Source organism: Typopeltis vanoorti, chromosome 13 (assembly GCF_054136105.1).
Source record: "Typopeltis vanoorti isolate ZY-2024b chromosome 13, IOZ_Tvanoo_1.0, whole genome shotgun sequence".
Lineage (NCBI taxonomy): Eukaryota > Metazoa > Arthropoda > Arachnida > Uropygi > Thelyphonidae > Typopeltis > Typopeltis vanoorti.
This window is the reverse complement of record NC_143561.1, coordinates 102,188,367-102,215,802: the sequence shown is the minus strand read 5'-3', so window position 1 is coordinate 102,215,802 and position 27,436 is coordinate 102,188,367. Positions and strand designations below refer to the sequence as shown.

General features: G+C 35.8%; 1 protein-coding gene across 6 annotated transcripts in view; it reads right to left on the bottom strand.

The window, feature by feature from the left end:
• The window catches only part of LOC150100421 (myocyte-specific enhancer factor 2-like), a 287,084-nt gene that overhangs the window by 64,261 nt on the left and 195,387 nt on the right, over nucleotides 1-27,436 (bottom strand). For all 6 annotated transcript variants that reach the window (XM_090402909.1, XM_090402910.1, XM_090402912.1 and 3 more), the window contains 2 exons: nucleotides 19,899-20,079; nucleotides 6,405-6,608 (listed from right to left, as the gene is read on the bottom strand). In XM_090402909.1, coding sequence (XP_090259035.1) covers nucleotides 6,405-6,608; nucleotides 19,899-19,952 — 258 coding nt within the window. In that variant the 5' untranslated portion in view covers nucleotides 19,953-20,079. The remainder of the gene's footprint in view (nucleotides 1-6,404; nucleotides 6,609-19,898; nucleotides 20,080-27,436) is intronic.

Genomic DNA, 27,436 nt, shown 5'->3' with positions numbered 1-27,436 from the left:
TTCCCATTATTTAAACACATGTTATCTCAATCTATTTATCAACTGCAATAAAATATAACAAATTTAATGCAAAAATGATTTCCTTTGTTTTCTATATACAACTTGGCAATCAGCTTTAGAGTTGTATACAGAAAACAAAGGAAATCATTTTCTCATTAAATTTGTTATATTTTATTGCAACTGATAAATAGATTGATAAATATATAACATTTAGTAATCAGCTTCAGACAAGAAGCAGAGAAGTAAAATATGGCTGACCAACTGTTTTGTGTCTAAGCTATGATCAGAGTTATCATACAAATGACTGTCATACATTTTAATCCCAACAAGTGAAACAAACAAGAGTATTCTGTGGATTGAAAGAAATGTATACCATATTTTCATGCTTGTTTACTAGCAACTATAAGCTTTTTAATAACCTAAAATGTCATGTAACATGGTTTTCCAACATTTAGCGAAGCTCTACTTTACATCATGTTCATTTTCAAATTTTGAAAAGATTATTATTATGATTAGACCTCCATTAAATCAAAATCTCATCTTGGGATATTCTCACTGTCATGCACACACGCACACACATGTGCAAATGTCATCAAACTATATCTTAAACTGATTCACAGTTTCTCACCACACAAACACACACACACTCAGGAAATACAATCCACTCACCAACTAATATTCATACAAAACACCTGCTCTTCATTCTTGTGCTCTCTCATCATTCTCATACAGCCTCCAAGGACAGCCTCTTGTTTTATCACTGTCTCTCTCTTCTCTTTCTATCCTGTGAAAAAATCTTTTTCACATTAGTTTGATACCTTACTAAATTTAATATGTCATAATCATAACATCCCTCCTCCTAATCATCATACTCTGCAAATGGCATGTTCTCAATCTGCTCATACTCACCATTTCAGAACTCTGTCACTAGCTACTCTTCTCTGGACCCTTTTCCAATATGTCTGCATTCCCTTAAAAACCAGATGATTAAATATGAGCACAGCAATCCATATGTGGCCTAATCAAGGCATAATACAATGAGACCATAATCTCTTTACACATACATATCAACATTCTCCTCATCATTGCTATATTAGTATTATTTCTAGGTCTTTATGGGGTCAGAGGATTCATTGCATGAGGCCAACAAACACTTGGAGACCACAATACCTATATCTTGCATTGAAAAAAATTCAGGCACTCCGGCAATGAATTCCATTCATTCAATGTTTAAGCCTATGCAAAACAATAAACTTTTCACTTCCTTACTAACAAAAACTGTGCATTTCCAGGGATGACTTCTTATTCTCCCATCATCCATTACTCTGTGCAATAATTCCTCTATATCTAAAGTAAGTCTTCCATATTCACTCTTTCTTCTACTAACAACATAACTGCAGAATTTTCTAGGGGCTTTGCTTTACTGCTTCTGTTGAATCAGTAAAGCAAAGCCCTATCTAGCCTGCACCTCATGCTACTGAGGAGTACCCTGTTCTTTATATCTCCTAATAATGTCCTCTTTCCTACATAATTTCATGATTCATTCATTTTATTCCTACTTTATTTATCCACTGAACCTTAGAAATGCAATCTAACATCACCATAAGTAACTGATTCCGTAGAAGTCTGGGACTGGACTTGAACAGAATCAATTAAGTACCTCAAGTTCCAGCCACTGCTGATTTTCTATCCTTCAACTGATCAAGCCACTACATACACCGATCTGTTTCCTTAATTTATTATTGTCCACTATTCTGTAATTCCACACATCTCTTTTGTTACATGATGGTTGTATCAGCCTAGCCACTCCCTGTGGCAAAACCACATAACCACTCTCTCCATTGGTGGCATTTTCTATTATCACTGTATGAGTCAATATTATTAAATCAAACATTCATATCCTACATGTTACTTCAACTATCTTATATTGCATGAGGTAGTAGCACTTAAATAGCTCAAGGAATTCAACTCTTTACTCAAGCATGTTATTTCCTGCTTCTAGTCAAGGCTTCCATAGTTTAAGTCCCTCATTATTATCACCCTCCTGTCATTCTTTGCCAAGTTATTTTAGAAATTTCTCTTCTCTTTTTCCTTCCAGAATTTCAAAACTACCCTTAGAATTTCCCCTCTATCCATTCTCAATATGTGACCAACTCACTTCCATCTGCATCTTTCACCTGCAATGCTTTGATTTAAATGTTTATATAACTCATCATCATATGGTGTGGCCAAAATATCTTCAATATTCTGCCCACTCTACACTCATTTTGACTTCTTCTGCCATACTGTAAAGTTATTTGCTTTGATACAAAGTAAATTATAATAGATAAATTATATTCTTGTTTTTATCATTTATGCAAATGTAAACAACAAAGTTTGCATGGGAAGTATCTTCATGACTAGGCTACTACAACTATCACTGATCCAGAGTATTATAATAACATGATAAAATACCATTTTACTATTTGTATATGAAAAATATGAATTCTGCCCTGATTTAATCTCAGTATCTTCCTTGGTAAGAATAGCAGACATACTTACAAAAAATTAGAAATGGAAGATTTAAATTGAAAAAATTTAGTTATGTAAAATATTGGCTTTAATATCAAAGGTATCTTCAGTGTAATGAGTAATGGAACACAATTCGAACCAGTCTAGAATTCAATTCTTTACTCAAACATGTTATTTCCTGCTTCTAGTCAAGGCTTCCATAGTTTAAGTCACTCATTATTATCACAATAATGAGTGACTATAATAATCACTTATATAAAAGTCACAATAATAACAATGTTAAAGATACCAAGCTATTAAACCTGGTCCATTTCCCAAGTAAGCAAAAACCAGGTAAAATAGCTTGGTATCTTTAACATATATTATACCCAAGGTAAAAAAACTTTCTACAATAATAACAATTTATTATTATTATTATTATTATTATATGACACCTCCAGGGAATTCAAAGACTCATCGAGGGAGAACACCTACTTTATAACTCTGTCTCCACCCACTACAACGAACCACAACTACACCAATGCCATCTACCACCCACCACCATCACTAGTATTTTTGCAGACAATTACAAACATCCATGCCCACAGCCTTTTTGGCTGGAGAGTGGATATGCTAACCACTCTCCTGGTTAGCAGTGGCCTGGCCTGGTTGGCCTGGCCACTGCTAACAGTGGCCAGGTTGGCTGAGTGGTTAGCATATCCAACCGTGGTTAGCTCAGCCAACCAGGCCGGGTGGTTAGCATAAAATGCTTCACAGCATACTTTGTTTACTTAAGCTGCAGGTAAAGGATTAAAACAAGAACATAACTTCTTCTCTATTATAATTTAGAGTTGGAGAAGACTGGTGTCAAGAAGTCTGCCTTATCTTTAGGAGGTTACTATTATTCCATGAGGTTGAGAAAGAAAGAAAAGTGAAAACATACTAAGACAGCAGTTGTGCCCAACAGCCCTGATGGACCAGAAGGCTTCACTATCATTTGAGAAGGAAGCATGGTTAGCATATGGCCCTTACAAAGTCTGCTATGGATGTTGATGTTTTATTGCAGTTGTGAAGGCCTGTAGTGTGAGATGAACAAGAAACTAAGTTTTTAATTTAAGCCATTAGGCAACACTTGGATAAGGGTTTTGAGTGAAGTGGGTAATAAAGGCACTCATACCAGTAAGAATAATTTCAGTTACCAGATCAAACCAAGTGCTTGAATAGTGAGAAACAATAATAAGGTCATGGAAAAGAGGCATAGATATCTCAAAGGTCAACCCAATTGGCACCACTTTACCATAGGATACAAGGCTAAGATCAGTTAGGAGAAAGATAATTTGTAGAAAAGGAGATATTGTTAAAGTCAGAGCAGCCACGAGGAGATGTTGGAAGTTTTTCCACTTGGTTATACTATAAATTAAAGATACCAAGAAATTATATACTTGGTTTAATCCTTTATCCAAGTGTAAGTGTAATAATGCTTCCCATAATGTATAGCATTATACATACCTGTAATGCTTTGCATTATGGGATACTAAGGCAAGTGATGTGAAGTCATCAGCTTCTATATACGAGTTGCCCAGTCCTGAAGATACTTCAGGTGCAAATTCTGTTTACTTTCATTTGGATAAAGGATTAAATCAAGTATATAATTTTTTGGTATCTTTAATTTATAGCCACAAGGCGAGTTAACATCAATATCATATCTGGAGGGAGAACTAGTCAAGAAAGGCTACAGGGTGTTGAGAGAATGATGCGAATTATCTGGTATTCCAGTAGGTAGATAAATGAATTATTTGCATTAGATCTGACAGAAACAATTCAGCTTTTCTTCCAGCTTGGTCTTTTACATTAGAAAAGGGAAGCAGTTGGAATTATGAACATTCACATCTCCAAGGAACATTAAGATAATGTTCCTTGGACTCTTGTCTGATCACCCAAACAGTAAGATACTGTTTGGGTAATCAGACTATATGTGATCAATTTTTATCCATCCATTCAACTGTCTTCTGTCTTTAGATGGGTTGAATGCTCTAATTAGAGTTTTTAAACAATTTAATTCAGCCAGCTTGCCATTCCTTTGCTGCATCCCGTTAAGAGTATTTTATGTCTGTAAATGAGTGTTCACAGGAGCCAGTTTGGCTGTTTGCAGGATGAAAAAACTGAGTTTCTGGAAGAAAAAACCCTACTACCTCCATATGAGACTAGTTAACTCACCTTATATAAAGGAGATTCCAGGTCTGAAAACCTTTAACATGGGATATTAGACGTGACCAAAGTGCATATCTTATGGGGGCATTACATATGGTATAATATGGAAAGTTTGAGTGAGCTGTATTGATAAAGGATACCAGTCAAGGTTCAATGATGAATAACAGATCAGTTTTGTGAATTATAATAAACAACAAATTATATTCTTGTTTTAATCCTATACCAAAGTATACGAAGAGTTTATGCATAACGTATATCTTCATGACTAGGCTACTTGTATATAGAGGTTGTTGACTTCACATCATTCAATGGTCTTCTTTCTCAGATTCCATCTGGAACATTGGGAGGCTGTAAATGCTTTCCATCAGTTCTATATCCATGTTATTGGTCTTAGTTCAGCAGCACTATTCTTCTCACATTCCATTAAAGTCAATCTCCTCCATGTATTTTTAGGACAGCCAGGCTTTCTTTTACCTTGTGGATTCCATTCCATGGCTGCATGGCAGATTTCTTAATTGCCTTAGCATCCCATTATGCAAAACACACTTCCTCTCTGATATGTATATTATTATTATTATTACATGACACCTCCAGGAAGTCCAAAGACTCATCGAGGGAGGGCACCTACTCTACAACCCTCCGTCTCCACCACTCCACTAACCACAACGACCTTCATCATCTACCGCCGACTACCACCACCAGTATTTTCACAGACAATCACAAACATCCATGCCATGCCCACGGTGGGATTCAAACCCACAGCCTTTTCTGGAGAGTGAATATGCTAACCACTCGGCTAACCAGGCCAGCTACGGCATTATGGGAACAGTCGCTACCCAATGACTTGTTTTGACCTTTGTTGAAGTCTCCTCAGTGGGAGCTAACCCCAGGAAGATATTGAGGTTAAATCAATACAGAAATCATATATTTTGTATACACAAGTAGTAAAATGGTATATCACCTTATATGACTTCGACATTAATATAAAATATACAGTCCACCCACTGACAATATAGAAACCTGTCATGAATGGGAGCAGTAAAAAAAAAAAAAAAAAAAAAAAAAAAAAATCAACTTTGGTATTTCTTTGGTCTTTTGGGTCTAGATTCACTGAGGAAACCTCAATAAAGGTCTAGTCTAGGACCAGTCTAGGTAATAATCCTTGCCATTATGCATCATTATGCATAGTAATATACATGTCTGCAGCAACATTAAATTCTATGCAAATAATAAAATTTATATGAAAGTGTTTTTACATTGAATTTGGTTAAATTTTTTAGGTATACTTTATTGTTTTCAATTTTTTTATTTTTTTATTTATTGTTGTCTAACTAGTGTGAAATGGTCTGAATTTTAGGGCATGGAATGCAAGTTAAAAATCTCATGCTTTGCTATACTAAACATCAACCAACCTTGGAACTCAAGGAACTAGCTGTAAAAAATAAAAAAATAAAATAAAATAAAAAGTTCTGCTAGTCAGCAGCTATGTGTGGATATTCTGCCAATTCTCTATTATCATTACCATAATTTCATCTGTTAAGTTCAAATCTGTTACAAGATACTACATGACATGTAAATTACAAAAAAAAATTTATATTTTTAAACACAGTTATTTCAAAATTCTAATTTATTCTTGGATTTGTTAGTTTGCCTATAAATTTAATAAATTAAGAGATATATAATTAGCAAATAATGTTACTAACCTCCACAATGTCACTATTGGTTCTACTCTCATGGGGTTCATTATATTCTGTGTATTTAAGTAGCACTTTATCCATATCTGTGCTTGCATACTGAAACAACTTGTTGGTGCTATTAAAAATAATGAGAGCTATCTCACAGTCACATAACACACTCAATTCATAGGCTTTTTTCATAAGACCAAACTTCCTCTTAGTAAATGTTACCTAAAGAAAATATAAATAAAATTATAGATTTACGCACATAAAGAAAAGTATGATAAAATGTATCAAAAAAATCATAATTTCACAACTGAAATATGTAAATTAGTACAAATTAAAATGCTAGCCTGTAGAGATAAGTAGATGGTCTCCACTTTGCTATCAACAGGCTAGAGATTCAAATTCCATGAATTATAAATACTTAAGTCTTTAGGTGATGAATGATTTTTGACCACAAGACTGAACATAAACATAGCTTAATTAGAGGACTGAAGTAGCATAACAAAGGCCAGGTTTGTCTCTAGAGCAGGGTTTCAGAATTATCTAACCTTCAGCATAAACATGTACCATATGTTTCCAACTTTCTGCGGCATGAGACCAGATTATAAACAAAAGATATGCAGAAGTCAGTCATCTTTTCCCTTTGTGCATAATAAAATGCACACAAAGGCAGAAAAAAGCCAGATTCAAAAGCACTGGTTCTTATCTGACTACTAAAATAAACCTGAGGTGAGCCTGGGAAGATGACCACCTGAGAATATTGAGTACTGCTGGCAAAATGATCTTTAAGCATCTCTATAATGCAAATGGAATGACAATGGGACATTGCACCCATCAATTTGAAAAGATCAAAGTTTGATTCTCATCATGCTAAGAACAATCTTTATTATGGGCATATACAAATGAAAGTGAGTTACATGATTTTAAATGGAGAAAGATGAGTGTACTGCTTCCAAAAACTTGGGTTTTTAATCTCACATACAGATACCTCAGCCAGAGAACACCAAACAATTTACAGACAAAAAAAAAAAAAAAAAATTACTGGTAGGCAGTACAGAGCATTTGCATAGATGGTGGATAGTGTTGTTGAGTTTAGATGGAGAATTAAGTAGTAGAGATGGTTGTATGGAGTGGAGTGGAGTGCTTTCTCACAATGAATCTTTGGACTCCTTGGAAGTGTCACATAATGATAAATAGTTTTAGATTTTTTTTCTTTAATGTAAATCCCATCTATGAAGGATGTAAAGGAAGAATGCATAACACACTTGTTTCACTACTGTAGCAGAATTCAGATATCCTTCAGACACATGAATGACACTGCTATTGACATAAAGACTGTCAATACGCTGTGCTTTCAGGAATTTTTATAACAGATATAATAGACTATTGCATCACTTAAAGATAATTAAATAATTCAACTAAGCCATGTTTCTAAACTTTTTAGTCATCTATCTACCAATAAGCAAGGCACGTTTTGCCTTTCTTATACATGATCACATGTACAATCATGTTCCATTTGTCTTGAATGGAGAACCTATAGAATAAGCAAAATGTTTCAGCTGTTTATACAAATTTTAGTGAAGATAGCAAACTGAATATGGAAATAGACAACAGAATTATCAAAGCTGGTATTATTTTATTATTCCTAACACCTCCAAGGAGTCCGAAGACTCATCGTGGGAGGACACCTACAACTGTCAACCACTACACCGAACCTCTACTACGAATCATCTCCATCAACGCCATCTACTGCCCACCTCCTTCACCACCGCCACAACTAGTATGCTATGTCTGTAAATTGCATGTGTTCTGAAGGGCCGATTTGTCTGTATGCGGGATGAAAAACCCGAGTTTCCGGGAGGAAAAAACCCTGCTACCTCCATATGAGATCAGCTAACTCACCTTCGAATGAAAATCGTCCAGATAAAGATTCCTCCCATGGTGACGAGAATCGAACCTAGGCCTATTCCAATAGAAGGGCGCAATGTATCGTCGTTCTTTCAATTGCGCTACAGAAGCGCTATATAGTAGAGAGAAAATGAATAAATTTATGTGGAATAAAAAAGAGGGAGATTAGTTAAAACACTATTAATATAGTGTTTTAATATTATTAATTAATATTATTAATATTAATATAGTGCTGTATAAAAGACAAACCAATTTGTTCAAACCAATTTTAAGTTATGATATGAGAGCTGGGTTAGAAATAAAACATGATCAAAAATTGCAAACCACATATATGAGAGCTCTGAGAAAAATAAGACTTGAATAGATTGAGTGATTGACGGAAATGGGGACGCAAGTTCAATGTTGGAAAATGTAAGGTTTTAAAATTTGGAAAACAAAGATGGGATGCAGAATTTATGCTTGGTGAGAATATATTGTTGGAGGTAGAAGAAATAAGAGATCTGGGGGTGATAGTGGATAAGGATCTAAAATTTAGGGGACACATCGCCAAAATTGTGAAGACAACACAAAGGCTTCTGGGAATGATGCAGAGGACACTGATGTGTAGAAGTAGGGAGAATCTTGTTCCATTGTATAAGGCTTTGATTAGGCCATACATGGACTATTGTGCCCTGATTTGGTCACTGGTTTTCAGAAGGATGAAGAGATGTTGGAAAGGGTCCAAAGGAGACTGACTAAGGTAGTTTCTGACCTCTGGAATGTCGAGTATGAGGAAAGATTAAGAAGATGTAATTTGCAGAGTCTGGTGGACAGGAGGAAGAGGGGGGATATGACAGAGACCTACAAGTTGGTAAGGGGTTGTTATAGGATCAATGCTGGAGAAGTTCTACAGAGAATAGTGGGAGATCAGGGGAGAACCAGAGGTCATCCCTGGAAACTGTATAAAGAGGGTGTGAGCAGGGGAGTGAGAGGCAGGTTTTTTTCGTGCAGAGTTGTGAATGATTGGAATGCCTTGCCTGAGAGTGTGGTGTCTGCAAGGAGTTTGAGTGTGTTTAAAACATGGTATGATGAGCTGTTGTGTGTGTGTGTGATAAAAGGACCTCCCAGATGAGTCTTTGACTCCATGAGGTCCTGGGGGTGGTAATAATAATAATAATTAGGGGAGTGAACGACATCAATAGCAGAACTATATTAAAAATGAGGAAATTAAGACAGAACTTGATATTGTTAGCATTCAGGAATGTATGAGCACAGCTAATCTCAAGCAACATGGTCATGTGGTATGGTTACTTAAATAGAATGGGAGAGGAAAGGTCAGTAAAAAATGGATGGCAGGAAAAGACCTGGAGGAAGATCATGATTTACGTGCCATGATATAGAAAAAGTGCCTTAGAACAGCACTTCCCAATCTGTGAGCCGCAGCCCCCTTGGGAACCATTAGTTTTGTTGAGGGGGGCTGTGAAATAATGAAAACAAATTTAAAATGTTTTAAGACTAAGTGTGCTGTCAAATGTGTATATAAGATGCTAAAAATGTAATATTTGCATTTGATTTTTGCGATATTCGCTGTGTGTGTTTTGTATTGAATATAAATACAATAAATGTGAAATAATATATGTCTTTATTACGATGTTTTTTTTCCAATGGGGCCTTTACATCCATAAGTTTGGGAAGCACTGCCTTAGAAGACCAAAATATAAAACTGGCAATACTGGAGTCCTGAGAGTTAACAGATTAATTTGTAGAAAAACTATTAACAGGTAGTTGGTAGTGGTGTAAACTTTTCATTCATAACATCCTATACACCCACTGAGAGTATATATCAGGAATTTGATTTTAATTATCATATTCATTTATTGATGTTGCTTAAAATTAACTGCTTGATCTGTTTCACTCCATGAAGTTACAAGATTTATCAAGGGAGACCTATCTTAGACAATACGCATATCATAGCACTCCTTCAACCTGTGAACTGTCTGCATCCTGACCATCCTCCATTAATGGAAAAGAAAGCTACTTCACACTCTTCCTCACAACTTCCCTTTGCAACTTTCAGGAATGGCCTCTTGTTTCTGTTTCTTCCTCTTGTTCTACTATGCAAAAATCCATTATTATTATTTCTATAATTATTTCTTTGGCATCTCCAAGGAGTCAAAGACTGATCATAGAAGAGTCACCCCCCCCCCTGCCTCTAATAACTGCTCACACAATACCTATTGTATCTCTCCCTGAACCGAATCACAGATGAAGCACTCATAACCACCTCTGGCAACTCATTCCATCCATTTACCACCCACCAAGCAAAAAATTTAGTCCTCACACTCCTGCTAACCACATTCTTATATAATTTCCAGGAATGATCCCTTGTTTTCTCTCCCTTCCTGCCATGTACTGTAAAAACTCTTCAGTGTTAATCCTATAAAAAAACCTTTAAACAGCTTATATTCTTCTATTATGTCCCTCTTATTTGCCTATCAGCTAGGTTTTGAAGCCCACAGACTCAATCTATTTTCATACAGTGCATTCCATAGACCTGCCACAATCTTGGTGAATGGATCCTTTCCACCACTTCTTCCTCTCCTTAAATTTTTTAAGAAGGCTAAAAAATTTAAATGTTATGTTAATAAGATAAGTTAGCATGATATGAATATGCAGACTCCTTAATCATTAAAATAATAACGCATATAATATAGAATTCTATATCTCCTCTAATCAAAGTCAACAATCAAATCATGCTTCCTCCTTCCCTCCGCTCAAAAAAAAAAAAAAAAAAAAAAAAAAAAAAAAAAAAAAAAAAAGACTCCACAAATATAATGCATCTTATCAGTGATTGACATCTCCATGGAGCCCAAGGCCTTATCATGAAAAGTCACTCTGCATTACACTATACAGTATCCCTTGCTTAATGCGGATTTGATTATCGCGGTGATCCCTTGATATATGCGGCAAGAGTTTTGATTAACGTGCCTTCAAATTTACCACGCAAAATCATGCTCACACCGTGAGGCTGCTAGCCTCGTGGTCATCCAAATTCTCTTAGTGATCTGTGTGAGAATGTGGAAGTTTTATTTTTCCCACCAAATACAACATCATTGTTACAACCTATGGACATTGGAGTCATTGCAACTTTCAAAGCCTATTTTCTTAAAAAGGCATTCTAAAAGGCAGTTGAAACAACAACAGGTGAAAATGCAATTACGCTCCACGAATTTTGGAAAAAATTTAACATTAAACACGCAATTCAGAACATTTGTGACTCGTGGGAGCAAGTGTCTTCTAGTTGCGTGAAAGCTGTTTGGAAAAACCTTCTGCCAGAATGCGCTAATGACTTAGGGTGTTTTCAAAATCCTGTCAACAACGTGATCAAAGAAATCGTTGCAATTGGTGAAGACCTTGGTTTTGATGGTGTTGATGCAGATGTTAAAGAATTATTGGATTCAAAAGATTTCAGTGACAATGATCTTCTTGAAATTGAACAAAGTACATATGAAGACAACAAACAAATAGAATGTGAAGATGAGGTTCCAAAGGAAATAATAGTCAAAGAACTTGATGGAATATTTCGCAGTTTAGAATTGCTTAAGCAGCAAGTAATGGATATGGATCCAGATGTTAATCGAAGAATGCTTGTTTGCCGAGGTCTGGAGAGTCATTTTGCTTGTTATCATAGAATTTATGCCGATAAGAAAAAACTAAAACTGCTCAAATGACTCTTTATAACTTCGTTTGATTAAAAAAAATTGCTGTAACCAATGTAGGTACAAGTATTTATTAAACATTTACTTTGCATTCATTTTTTATCTTTCCTAAAAGAATACCACATAAAACGAATTATTAATACAGTAATCGATCAGGGATGAATTGTACTTTTTACCATAGATTATTAGATTTGATTAACACAATTTTGATATACATGGTAACATCGAGGGATTAATTAACCGCGTTAATCGAGGGATACCTGTATTTTTCATTATACTATATTTCTATGCAATCCACCATCTACAGACATACGAGGTGGTATCAAAAAGTTTCGAAACTAGGTCTGTTTATGAGAAATTACTTTATTTATCTATGTTTACACACTATCACCTTCAAAATAGTCCCCTTGCATAACAATACAACGCTCCCAAATGGTATCAAAACGGTGAACTTTGAGCAGGATCTTCATCTTCGGGATGGGGCAAAGTCTGCAGGTGCCAAATCTGGCAAGTAGAGTGAGTGCATAAGTGAGATCATGTTGTTTCTGGCGAGAAACTCACGTGTGAGAAGAGCTGGTGACAGGGTGCAATTCGTGACCGAATGTACTCCCTCAGATGCCTTAAAAGCCTGACAGTAGAACTTGCTATTGTTCTACTGTGGCCCCTGGGGACGAATTCTCAATGCACAATGCCGCGAATGTCGAAAAAGACAATGAGCGTGCACTTGGTCGAGCTGTGGACCTGCCTCGCCTTTTTCAGTCGTGGAGATGATGGGCTCTTCCACTGTGAAGACTGTTGCTTCATCTCATTGTCGTACCCATACACCCAAGTTTCGTCACCGGTAATGATCCTCGACATGAAGGATGGGTCATCCATGGCACACTGACAGAGTTCTTGGCAGACTTTGATGCGGTCTTCCTTCTGCTCCTGGGTCGGCAGCCTGAGGACAAACTTGGCATCAACACAATGCATGTTCAAATCACACGTGAGGATTGCCCGGACTGTTCCGTATTACACACCAACAATGGCAGCAATGTTGTGGAGTGTTCTCCGACGATCCTCATGCACAAGTTGCTGAATGGTTTCGAAATTTTTGGGGGTTGAGCTCGTTGAAGGTCTTCCTGATATCTCATCGTCTTCCAGTGATGTACTTCCACTCTTGAAGCACACGTGCCACTCAAAACACCTCAAATGACTCATTGCAGCATCGCCGTAAACTTGCCGAATCATGTCAAACGTCTCTGTGGCAGATTTTCCCAGTTTCATGCAGAATTTCACATTTGCTCTTTGTTCTAACTTGCTGTCCATGATGAAATCGCAGATGTGGTAATGCAGGTGGTCAGAATAGCATCAGTTGCACAGCTCCCAATGTACACAGGACGATGTCTTTTGGAACACTGACTTATGAAGGTAGGTGCTCCCTGTGACTGTGTGTGTGTAGCCTTGTGCTGATATCTATTGGCGTGTTACAAACCTAGTCTAGAAACTTTTTGATACCACCTCGTATAAGCCATCTCCACCATACAATATTTTTGCCTGTTAATCACGTGTGCTCTCTGGCTGAGTTGACTATTTTGCTGGAAGAAAACCCAAGATTCCAAGAGGAAAACATCCTGCCTTTCTTAATATGAGATCGGCTAGCTCATCTTCGACTGAAAATGCCTATATAAAAATTCCTCTGGTAATTATGAGAATCAAACTTAGATATTTTTCAACCAAAAGATATATATCATTTGTTCTTCCAACTGTACTATGTACAGGATTAAGTCATGGAACATACTATAGAAAAGGCCCATCTTTGTGAAACAACTGCATAAGTTCAACATCACCAGATTTTTTTTTATTAGTTATGAAACATCATATCACATAAATGCCTTCCGTTTTCAGCTTCACAAAGGGCAATTTCTATGGAATGTTCCATGACTTATGGACCACCCTGTATATATATATATATATAAAATTTTGTTGATAAATGTGGCAGGTTACCACCCTTCCACATTTTCTAAAGCCTGTCCACATTATTATTATTATGCGACACCTCTAAGGAGTCCAAATACTCATCGAGGGAGGGCACTTACTTCCACAACTCTCTGTCCCCCGCTACAATATCACCAACCATACCGAACCGCCACTACCATATCATCTACGTCATCTACTGCCCATTACCACTACTAGTATATTTTTGTCTGTAAATTGTATGTTCTCAAGGCCAACTTGTCTGTATGTGGGATGAAAAAAAACCCCGAGTTTCTGGGAGGAAAAACCATGCTACCTCCATATGAGATCGGCTAACTCACTTTCAGCTGAAAAAGTGCATATAAAGATTTCTCTCATCACGAAAAGAATTGAACTCAGGTCTTTTCCAATCGAAGGGCACAATGTACCATCTTTCTTCCAACTGCATTATGGAGGCACTTAATTATGTTCAATCTTGGTATGAATGTATGGTTATCTGTATTTCAATACAATTTAAAGTGGATGCATTAAAAAAAAAAGACTCAATCTATTTTCAATTTAAATCGAAACAGACTGGCCACAACCATTAAATCTGATGAATCATGTGTTCAATATATCCCTGTTAGTAAACATCTGTGGAAAGAATAATTTCCCACAATAAAAAATCTGTGGAAGGAAGAAAGAAATAGAAAGTGCATTATTTAAGGAAGAATTATGTGTATGTGCCTACTAATTTAAACTTTCTTGTCAAGAGGTTTCTAAATTTAAAAATAAAATGGATCTCTTGGATGCAGCCAAGGAGAATAAAAAATACTCCATTAAGTTAAATTGTGAATAAAAATAACTCATAAAGTTACATCATAAAATATTAATATACTCATGATACAGATTATCCTCTCTGGAATTGTGCTTAGTTCAGAGCCCTCTGAGGCATATTCATCTTATAAAGACCCATTATTATTATTATCAAATCCCCATGGAGTCAAAAGACTCATTGCAGGAGGTCCCACTGTGTCACACACAGTTTATCATACTGTGCCTTAAATATGTTCACCATCTCCACACTCTCAGTCACTGCATTCCAATCACTCACCACTCTCCATGCAAAAAACCTGCTCCTCATCCCCTTACTTAGACTCTCCTTATACAGCTTCCAGAGATGACATTTTGTTCGCTTCCTGTCTTCATCCGTTCTATGCAAAACATCCTCCACATTAATCAGGTAATAACCTCCTTCACAACTTATGTGTCAATCATATTTCCCCCTCCTTCTCCTCCTATCCACCAGTTTCTATAAAATTGCATTTTCTCAATCTGTCTTCATACTCAACATTCCTGAGACCAGAAACTACCTTAGTCAATTGTTACTGAACCCTTTCCAATACATCATCTTTTTGAAAACCAGGTACCAATCTATGCACAATAATTCATATGTGGGCTGATCAAAGCCTTAACAATGGAACCATAACATCCTTACTTCTACAAGTCAGTGCCCTTTGCATCATTCCCATTATCTGCTATGCTTGTCCTCACAATTTAAGCCTCATAGCCTGAGTTGCTTCAGCTGCAAATCCAAATAAACCAAACCTCACAATTTTAGCAATATGTCCCCAAAATTTTAGTTCCTTGTCCAAAATCACTCCCAGATCTCTCATCTCCTCTATCTCTTCCATGATATTTCTACCAATTGTGTACTCTACATCCCATCTCTGCTTCCTAAATTTCAAAACCTTAAACTTCACAACAATGAAATGAAATCCCCACTCATTTGCCCATTCAACTAGTGCATTCAAGTCCTCTTGTAAAACCACATCTGTTCTACTTCTGATAGTTCTCCCCAACTTGACATCATCTGCAAGCAACTGCATATCACCATTTAGACCTCTCCCTCATTTACATTCAAATTAAACAGCAATGGAACCAAAACAGACTCTCGAGGTACACCACTAATAACTTTCCTCTTCTGGGATATTGCTCCTCCATAGACAACTTGCTGATACCTATCAGATAACCAATCTCCAATACAGTTCACTAATCAACTGTCTAACTCCATTCATTCCAATTTAATTACCAGCTTGTCATCTAGCAATTTATCAATGTTATAATAAGTAAGCAGATTGCTAAAACACAATCTTCCTTTAACAAACCCATGCTGACTACCAAAGAGTATTTTTCTGTTGTCAATCTAATTCTGAATCTTGGTCATAACTAACTTCTCTAGCACATTAACCACAACTTCAGACACACAGACTGGCCTGGCCTATAATTTAAAGCCCTAGTTTTATCACCTCCCTTATGAATTGGAATACTTTTACCCTTTTTCCACTCCTTTGGAATTTGGCCTGGTGCAAGACTCATGTCAAAAAGATATGTAAAAGCTGTTGTTAATTCTCTGGAACATTCTCTCAAAACACACAGTGAAATATCATCAAGTCCAACACCCTTATTAACATCAAGTTTATTCAATTCTTAATATTTCTCCTCCCTTCCCACTGCATCCAAGTTCTGTATTATGTCACATTCACAGGAACAAAATACCTTTATAAATTGTTCATTAAAAAACTCAACTATATCCTGTGCAGCAGCTTTCATTCCCCCATTTTCACCAATCAATGTCATCCTTTCATAATCATTCTTTCATCTATTGGCTGCACGTCGAAAAACTCCCAAGGATTTTTTTAGCCTTATTAGGTAACCACTGCAGTTTTGCTATCCTTATCAAGTGAGGTGCAACTAGTTGTTATTATCACTCAACTTGTGCTTCTTCGATAATTCCTCCTTCTTCCAGATTGCATACCATACTCTTGATTCACCCATTTCACATCTGCTCTATTTAACCTCTTAACCTTTGGAATACATTCTGATATTGCCTCCACCAGATAGTTCTTGGGTAGAGCCCAAGCAGCTTTGATATCCTTTCCATCCAGTTCCTCATTCCAAGTTATTGCTGCAAGCTGTCTCCTGACTTTTCATAATTATCAGCCTTATAACTCCACATAAAGATGTCCTCATATGCTGGCCACCCTACAAGTGATTACCTCATGGTCACTCTCACCAACTGGTGGAAGATTTGATACCCCATTTGTAATAACATCATCTCATGAGATGATCAAATCCAGTACCTCTGATCCTCGTGTACTCTCTGTTATGTACTGCCTTAGATAATTGTCTCAAAAACTTCAGAAATTCATTCTTTTTCCCCACAAATGCAGTGAGTTTTATACAACACAAATGTAGGCATTAATAACATGTTGATTTTTATACAAAATGTTTATATAAAAAATTTAAATATATGGAAAATTACATAAGAAAAATATTCTAATTATATATAATTATTTTTTCGCAATTATTACTTGCAAAATTGATCTATAATTCAAAAATATGGAGTAAATCACTTGCATCTATTATTTTTTTTTAAAGGTTACTATTTAGTTTAGATATACTATACACAAGCATCATTTGGAAAGTTGTATTCTAAGGACTGCAGTAGGTGAATATCGCCGACAGCTCCATTTGTAACGGATTACATTCACAATATACACTCCACCTATATTACAAACAGGAAGGGGGGGGGGGGTGTTCAGTATTTGGAAACTTTCAAGGATGGCAACTCTAAGCAGAGGTCATTACTATGCATGACCACAAGTCAAAGCTAAAGAAGTTTACTATTGCAGTGTAAACTTTTCTAAAAGAATTACCATTAATACAATTAAACGTTAACTTTTAATTATTTTCTATATAAGTGACTGCAATTTATAGATGCATTTTCGCATGAGGAAATGCTAAATAAAATAAATTAAAATAATAATGCTATACAGTGATGTGGACATTTTAAGAAACGAAAGTTATATATAATTGATGGAAGAAAAAAAAAATCTGTTAACAAAATAACGTTATCAAGTATTGGCGAAAACATGCGGCTATACCCAATAGATTAACAAATGAACAATATATTTAATCGGAAGCTTACTGATTTTAAATTAATGACATTTGCCGTACCCCCAAATGAAATCTGTAATGAAATCGTTTTTGAGAAGAGGGACACAAATGAAATTCTGCAACACAGCTCAAAACAAAGTTTCTTAAAAATACGGTAATTAATAACGGACTCGTGATCTGGTTGCAGATTTCCGTATTAATAAATAAAAGGTTTGTCAATAGATACAATGCCATTAATAGACGCACTTTCGCGCCTTTGTGCTTACACAACACTAGCACGTATCAAAAGCGTGATACCATGAGTGGTAAATTAAGGAAGTTTCCAGTTGAACGTGCAGTAGGTTGACAAAAAAAAAAAAAAAAAAAAAAAAAACGGCGGTCACCTTAAGCGAGAAAAACTTTCGAAATCCCGCTAGCCATAATGAATCCATTTACTCTATCTTCCTAAGTGTAACAGGTGCACTTCCTAAACCCCTGGTCACCTATTGTAGATAGGTAAATGACACTAGCGTTAAAACTGTGACAGTTGTATTCACAATGGTGAGTCGGTCTTCCTGTTGAATAACAAAAATAATAAAATAAATAAATAACTACAACCAACCAACCATGCCACATAACTTAGAATAAAATGTCTGCCTAGTTTTTAATGAGTAGTCAGTTACTACGGCAGGCCAATGACCACCCCGTCACAATGACAACACAGCCGAAGGCCGGTGACCTAGTCTGCCACAACCCACTCTGTAATGTACTTAGTTCAAAGCCCTCTGGGGAACGTTCATCTTATAGAGACCCATCATTGTCACAACAATGTCACGATCATCTAGCCTACGTCAAAAGTAAAACTGATCAAAATTATGTCACTGTGTTATTTGCCATATTATGATCGATTCAGATGGTAATCCGTATTGAAAACTGATAATGCGCCTTGCCATGGTAACATTTGGAAGTCAGAGCATACAAGATAAAGCATACGTAAAGCAATGTCAGACCAACCAAACGAGAAAAAATAAGGAAGATGTCAACATCTATCTTTTACGCTAAAATTAAATGTTCATTCACTTTGCCCATAAAAAATAAATGATTATTTATTTATAAATGGTTATTAATAATAAAAAAAAAGCCATCATACAAATCTACCCTTAAGTTTGGATCTAACATACCGATAAATGCAATTTTTGTGCTGTTCTGGAGTTATGTATACAACTTTTCCAACAGAACCAACTTTTTTTGTTTATTGTTTCAGTTAAAGAGAGGACTATATGATAGTAGAGAGTAAAGGGTAAATGAGTGTCGTTGTCCCCTTTAAGGCCAATTAAAATGAAGTACCGCTCGAACGAATATGTCTAAGAGAATTATTACCATAAGATGTTTCTAGGGGTCATGTGATATGGCCTGTTCTTGGACATGGCCTAATTCTTGGGATACAAGGTTTTATTCTTTTTTAGTTTATTTCTTTTCGTAGATTACTATTTTTTTCCTCTCCGAAAACATCATCTAAAGCTGAAATCAAGCTGAACCTGTTGCTTTATATTTAGTAATAATAATAATAATAATAATAATAATAATAATAATAATAATAATAATTTAAATGCTTTATAAATTCAGCTAATCTAACAACTTGAATAAGTTTCACCAAACTTAATTTATGCTCAGTAAAGTCCATTCTTATTACTGTTGAATAATACATTATATCACATCATATAATAAGTTGTAATATTACATAGAACATAAAAACGAGAAATGTATACATCGAATTAAAGTGATACGTTAGATTTCAAAAAAAAAATTATACAGACTACACTATTTTATTTTAATGATTCTACATATATGTGCTGTTAATATTTATAATTAAAAGTTTTTCTGCGTATTTTTATATAAATTGCAATATAATAATTAACAGATATTAAAAATAAGACTTTTTTTTCTACATTTAGAGAAAATAACTAGATAGGATCTAAAATATTTCAATATTTTAATAAATAACTGCGACCTAGTAGTTTCAAACAACACTTACCTGTCGATTTCTTTCGTCAGTGATACGGGATATCTGAATCTTTTTACGACCCATATCTCTTGATAGTGGGTGTGTCTGGCAGTTACAAATGCCGGTGGCACGAGATGCCAGCGAGTATCACCAAATGTCTTTTCTTAACTTCACTGTGGTACTCTCATAGGATGGCTGCTGTTGGGTCTACCTGCGAAGAAACAAACAACTTTTACCGACTTTGTCACAGTTCCATAGTGGCTATCCAATTCTATCGGGTCGATACGAGTAGTGTCCACGCTACTAGTAGTAGGAAGGGGACCGGAGGGCTACAGAAACGACCTCCCCCCTTCTCTTTCTTTCGTAGGGTCATTTAATAAGAGCCCGAGGAAGAACGCACGGTAGTAGAGCAGAAGTCTGGTTCTAAAGTATCTGAGGGGAAAGACCGCACCCGTCACTGTGCGTGCTTCCACGTCTGTAGGTGTGTGTATGTGTGTGTGTGTGTGTGTGTATGCATGCCTCTGGGGATTCGTGTGAGGCATACTAATAGCTGCAACGAGGAAGTGGGTTTGGGCCGTGCAGTCTATCGTGCTGCCTACTCAACCAGTAAAAACCAGGAAGCAAACGTGAGGCAAGGTCAAGCGTTCAGGCAAGGCTAGCCCAGCGGAGAACTCTGTGCTGACGAGAGGGGAGAATGAAGAGAAAGAAGGGAAGACTATAAAGTAGGGGTTAGCCCCGTAAAATACCCTTAAGGGGTGAGAGCGAATGAGCAAGTTCTATCAGTAAGTGACGTCATCCTAAAGAGGGAGGAAGAAATAAAATCGCGGAACTTGTCTTCCTGACCTCAATGGAGAACCTTTACACCCTTTTGCTATTTCTTTCAGGAACGAAGCTGGAAAAACGAAGGCTGTCCACTAACTTACAGTTCCCCATTTCCGCCATATGCTACCACTGCATACGTTATATGATCACTGCAGTTACTGGCCTGTAATTCAAGTTATAACACTGACCTACTACCTGTGAAGGTAAACACCCTTGTGGCTTACACAAACAAAAGATATCGGCATCTACCCAGGTGTACACAATGCTATTTATTAAGCTCTTTCAAGTTCACAAACTTTTGTGAGCAACGACCAACGACTAATTTACAGGTAAAACAAAGGAGCTTTAACGATCGATGACTTAAATTACAAATATGTCGAGTTTTACGGGGCTGGCAATATATAAATTTATGTATATGAAGGATAAAAATAATTAAATAAAACAAGAGTAGTAAAAATAAAAGTATACAGACTTCGACGACAAGATGATTTAAATAGCCTAGTGTGAGACCACAGAGCTGTGGCCTGAAAAAAGTACGTGTGATCTCTAGAGTAGAGTTCCCGGATTATTTAACCTTTACTCCATTCACAGTAATAATATGCTATAGATTTACAATGCCAGCCTGGGCGGCCGAGTGGTTAGTGTATCTGCTCTCCAACCAACAGGTTATGGGATTGAATCCCACAAGTGGATATGGATGGTCTGCGAATGTCCTTAAGGTAAATGAATTTCCTCCTCTGCTCGAAGTTGGTTGAAAAAGTTCCATGCTTGTCTCTATAGCAGAGTTGATGGATAACACCGAACTTGGTGTTAGTTGATGGATAACACCTATTATAGTTCCGATTTTCGAAATATGTTGCCGCCATGCATTATATGAAAAAAAAAAAGGCCATACAACATTTGTAAATTTAAAATAAATAAATTTTTAAAAAAACATATTTTTTGTCACATGCTCTGGTGTAGTTCCAGTTGTCCCTGGATATAGGTATCTATAATTTATAGCTCTTGAAAGAAGTCCTTTTTGTAGCTGTTCAGTGAATATATTTTTGGTGAATAAGCAAAGTGCCTGCAAAAATTAAATCAAATAAATCCAATATTTTGTATTTGTGTGTGTGTATGAGTCTCAGGATGGAAAGCAACTACCATCCCTGGAAGAAGTATTGAATGTATATATTTAGTATCATGTTGGTTAAATACACTCGTATATCATAATTTCGAGTTTTTTTTTTCTCCAATTTCAAGCAATGACCATGTAATGCAGAATAGTTTAATTACTGCTATCAGAAACACCAAAATCACATGACAACCTGGATAATGAGTAAAAGTAGGCCTAGCAACTGTCACAACTCACTTTTTTTTTTTTTTTTATGCTTGTCATTTTGTATAGCTTGCTTCTCTCGATTGCTTTGGTACTTAAACAACGGTACATAATTAAATTAAGAAAATTTTAAAATATAAAGTAGTTGTTTAAATCACTACCTTCATAACACCGGCAAATCCGCCGGCAAAGGTTGATCGATTGGTAGAGCCTCTGCTACTAATGGCTCAGTTAAGTAAGTTTGACCGCGGTTAGTAGTTGGAAGGGGCCCAATCGTTCGATGCTGTTGGCACACTCTCCCTCATGAGTCTTTGGACTCCCTGGAGGTGTCAAATAATAATAATAATAATAACACACACAAACAAACAAGGTCAGTATACAGTAGAATTGGGATTTAATTAATTTATTTCTTCAAGGAAATTTTTTCTAGCTACTTCAGACTTCCAATAAATAGAGTGATGGTGATCTCACATCGAGTGATGAAATTCATCTCCTATCTAAATCAACTGTTTAATTACTATAGATAAAGGGTACTAATTCGGATTTTTCATCCTAAAAACTCACAAACAAGCCACTCACTCACTCTGCCAAACTGGCAGAGTGATTAACTTCTCCAACTAATACATGTATAAATGATTTCAGACATTATTTTTTATTATGTACTTTTAATTATGAATTATGATTTTAGGTTACTTCGGATAAATAGAAATTACTAGTTATATAATCAGTTACCATGCCAACGAGCTACATATGCCGAAGATTTTAATTACAGTAGTGACTCTTGTCTAGTTAGTGTATTAAATTTCGGTTTTATGTAGACGCAGTAAACTATTATACAAAAGAACATCATCTGCAAAACAACTAGTTAACACGAGGAGCTGTTTACTTCGGTATTTTTTTATATGACAGTGAATGACGTCTCGAAGTCTGAGTGGCAGGAAATGAGTTCCCTTGGAAATGCGAGATTTCCTAATTGGTCTGTTTTTTATTTTTTAAAGCTGTTCTTGTTAATAAACAAAAGAAAATTAGAAGAGCAATTCACTACTTTAAATTAACACTCCAGATAATATCGACTGGCATAGGACATGCTCAGAGTTAAACCGATTCATTTTGAAAGAATGTGGTGAATACTGCTTAGCTACTTATACATTCTTACTTCTGCTGTTTTAGTAGGAATCATACACTCCTCTACGGAATATTCCAAGAATGAGACGCACGCTTCTGTCAATAATGGAGATTAGTTAGCTACGGAGATGAGAAAGATTTTCGAATCCGAATTTCGTGTTTTTCATCCGGCATGAAATGCAAACCGGTCAAAGATCACCAAAACCGGTGATCTTTGACCGGTTTGCATTTCATGCCGGATGAAAAACTAACAAACACAGCAGACTATTGGAAAAAGGGTTATTCATACTATCCGTCGGATATGGCGATGAATGCCTGCGCTACGCGAAAGCATAAATTATGATGAAACATTAAAAAAAAAGCACATTATAATAAAGTCATTATCCACTTTGTAAGATAAATGAATTTGTATTAAGATGTTCAGCATATCAAATATCGATTTTTTTTTATAAATTTTTATGATCAAGAAAAGAAATAGACAAGTGGAGAATCGCATGGGTTGAATAACAAAATAATAATAATAAATAAATAAAATAAAAAATAGTATTTAATTAAAGCGGAATTATTTTTGATTTTGGCGCCAGAAAGATATCAATTACATAATACACGTACAGCTTATGATAAAAAATTGCCTTTTCTTAGAAGTACGGTCCGCATATCTGTCATAAGTTGAACTGATACAGTGCACAAAAGTAGTAAAGAGCACCTGACCACTGAAATAGGGAGGTTTATCTATTCTGTACTAGACGCAAAACTGTAATGAAAATAGAGCCTACTGATGTTGCCATGGAAATAAGGAGGTTAAAGTCGCATCCGTTTTAGTCAAGTAATCAAATGAAACTATTTTACTGTATATAAATACTGTATACGCGAATTACTGATCCTATCACGCGTTTTGTGGGCAATTTATTATATTTTAAAGAGCATGTCTGCTCCGTCAAAAATTCTTAAACTGTAAAAGTAAGACCACCAATTTGGGCATATTGCTTTCTTTTCATCAGTTTACAATCGATTTACTAAAGAAAAAAATTCGCATGAGTTTAAGAATAACCTGTAGGAATGCATAATGTGAACAATCAGTTCGTGAACGATGAAACAAGTAACGTCTGTCCAATTCAAATATTTTTAGTTATTGTGATACGTTTTTACTAAAGAATACAAGTCGTTTTTACACATGTCAGAGAAAAAATCATTTCATCAAGAAGAATAGCCATCGAACATTAATTCCTTAGCATAGGATGAACAAATACAAAGAACAAAACCAAAATTACAAAGTTAAAAGAAACATGCTGTCATTTATTAAACGGAAATCGATTTTTGACTGTCAACCAACACTAAGTGTAGCGAGTTGCAGCAAAACGTTAAGCGACAGCTTTATTATTATTATTATTATTATTATTATTATTATTATTATTATTATTATTATTATTATGTTCAATAAATTCAGTAGACATCATGAAATCGGCCAGGAGATCCTTAGGATAGACTGGCTGCCTATCGCTGTTGACCCCCAACATACTGGTTACCTCTTTTAGCAGGCATTATTCCTACAGAACTACGTAGATTGGATTCTTTAGTCCGTGAATTCCAAAAAATTGCTGGTAATCCGAACCTACCTATTCATCAGGATCTCCCAACTCTTAACGTCAATAGATTGAAATCTCGCCATTCATCACTACGAGCAGCAGAAGAACTAGTGCTAAATAATTTTAATCCTTTATCAAAGTGGGAAGAAACATGGAAGGAAAATACGAAAAAACATTTGCATAACATCTTTAAAGGTGATCAAATCATCACAGGATCAGATCTACCTCGCAAAACATGGACAGTACTAAATAGAATTCGGACAAATCATGGCCTATGTGGAGATACTCTCTATAAATGGAACAGACAAACATCTCCAGAATGTGACTGTGGTGCTCCACGACAGACTATGCAACATATTGTAACAGAATGCATCTTCCGTGCTTATCAAAATGATTGGAATGACTTTTTACAAGCGGCTCCTGAAGTTGTGACCTGGATTACGAACTTAGATCTGAATTTATAATGATATATATATATATGTTTCTTTTCCTTATTATAACATATTAAGCCTTTACTTTTAACTCTTATTTTAATTTTCCAACTTTTTGGATTAGATCTGTGTTTCCCTTCAAAGTTTTAACTTAAAATATTTTAAATTCTTCAATTCTGTTAATATATAATGACATCATGATTCTCTTTTTTAACATCATGTTTTTGCCATGAGCTATTTATGTGTGTATTATTATTATTACCTGCTCCGGGGAGAGACTCATTAGCAACGTATTACTTGCACCATTACGGAAAATTAAATGTTCGTTCTAATGAAAAAGACACTACAAGAGAGGTTTTCTACTATATTTAACATTATTTCATTAATCATACACAGAAAATCGGACCGCGTTACATTGGACTTTTACTGTATATATCTGTATTGTATGTAGAATGCGCGTCAATGAACTAAGATATTACAAGTCTGAAAAGTTATAAAAGATCCTTCTCAACCTTTCTTTAAAAGCACTGTCCACCAGACTGTTTATTAAAGATCACGACCAAAAGCTTACTCCGGACAAAGGCACAGAGGTAAAACCTTCAAAGGTGTCGAGAGCACAGACCGTTACATCTCTTTTATTCTCGCCTTACAACTTCGAGTTGACAGCTGATGGTTACGGGTTGGGTATAATTAGGGTACATGCATGACCTCCTTCTGCCAAAATCGCAAGGCGAACGGACTCCACATGGTAGGGAGGATAAAGGGAGGGGGAAAGAGAACAGTTTCTTCGCATTTCTCAAGGAACAGAAGACCGAACGTGGCCTTTTAACGTCACGAATCCAAGCTACAATTCCAGTACTTTACTTTTAACTCTTGGAGATCTGGTTTGCTAAATGGTACTTTCAAGCAATTGCTGTGGCTTAGAAAATGCATTTCTTTTTTGAAGTGGCAGTCCGTATATGCAGGTTAACCAACACCTGTTTGTAGTCAATCAGGTGTTTCAGCACGTTAAAATACACCTCTGGGCGGCAAATCAATTTCTGCAGAACGCTATGTTCTATCATTACATAGTTAACCGGTGTAGAGAAAATTAAGATGATAAAGGGGGAAAAAATGTTGCATATTTGGAATTTTTTTTTAATGCACAGAAGTCAAAGGAGTTTATGCGTGCTAAACGGTTTTACATTCCAGAGCCTATCCATGTTAAAAAGCTTCAAAGCGTTAAAGGTTCATTCAACAATGAAATCCGTTTTCGATTATCTTATCTTTTTTTTTTTTTTTTTTTTTTGAGTACGAGCGCGCTAGAATTTTGTAAGCTAAAATACAACTTACTAGTAGATAAGTTTCAGATGGATTATGATGAACTTCATGAATCAAAATTGCTAACTATAATAAATAAAAATTTGTTTGAGTTCGTCAACCGAATTTATGCTACCCATAGGATTGTAACGATGCATATACTTTCTCCTTCTTCTTCTTCTCTGGAGTTACTTGGCAATTTGTGGGTCCCAATGAAGAAGGAGGTTCTCCTCCTTGGGAGCCTTTGTAGATTAAGAAACTCGGCTGACAATGTGATTTTTTCCCCCATAGTTAATCCACGAAACAACAGAGCAAAGATATGTGAGCGTAAAATCATTAGTTTTACATTTTTTAACTGAATAACTTGGTAGTGTTTAAATGACGACGTATTTTTTTTAAATGTATTATGATATATTACAACAGTATATAAGAGAGAATGTGACATCAAAGATCTCTTCCCTCGACGGGAGGAAGTTCAAGAAGCTCCGGTTTGGAGAACACTACCATGGATGCTTATAATCCCTCGGAGTTTATGGCTTATTGTTGCAAGACTGATATTTATTTTCTGTAAGTTATGAAATAACAAACCAGTCGGTTTTTTTTTTTTTTTTTTTTTTTTTTTTTTTTTTTAAGTTGAAGGCTGGAAAACTTTAAAAGAAGACAGCCTTCCACGAACAACGCCAACAGAAGAAAAATTGAAGACTTACATTTCATCTGGAAGTTGTTAGATCATGCTCACCGATAGCTTAGAAATGTGTTGCATCTGCGAGAAATCCACCGCCATCTATCGTCAAGCGACTATCTTGCATTATACTTTACTCATCTACTCCTATTTATATGAATAAAATCATCTCCAAAACAAAAAAAAAAAAAAAAGTCTGTCATCTATGAGTCAATCACTGAACCAACATTCTATTACTCAGGTAAACAAAATTAAGTAGGTAGGTAAATAAATAAGCGGGGGAAAAACATCTAAAAACCAAATAT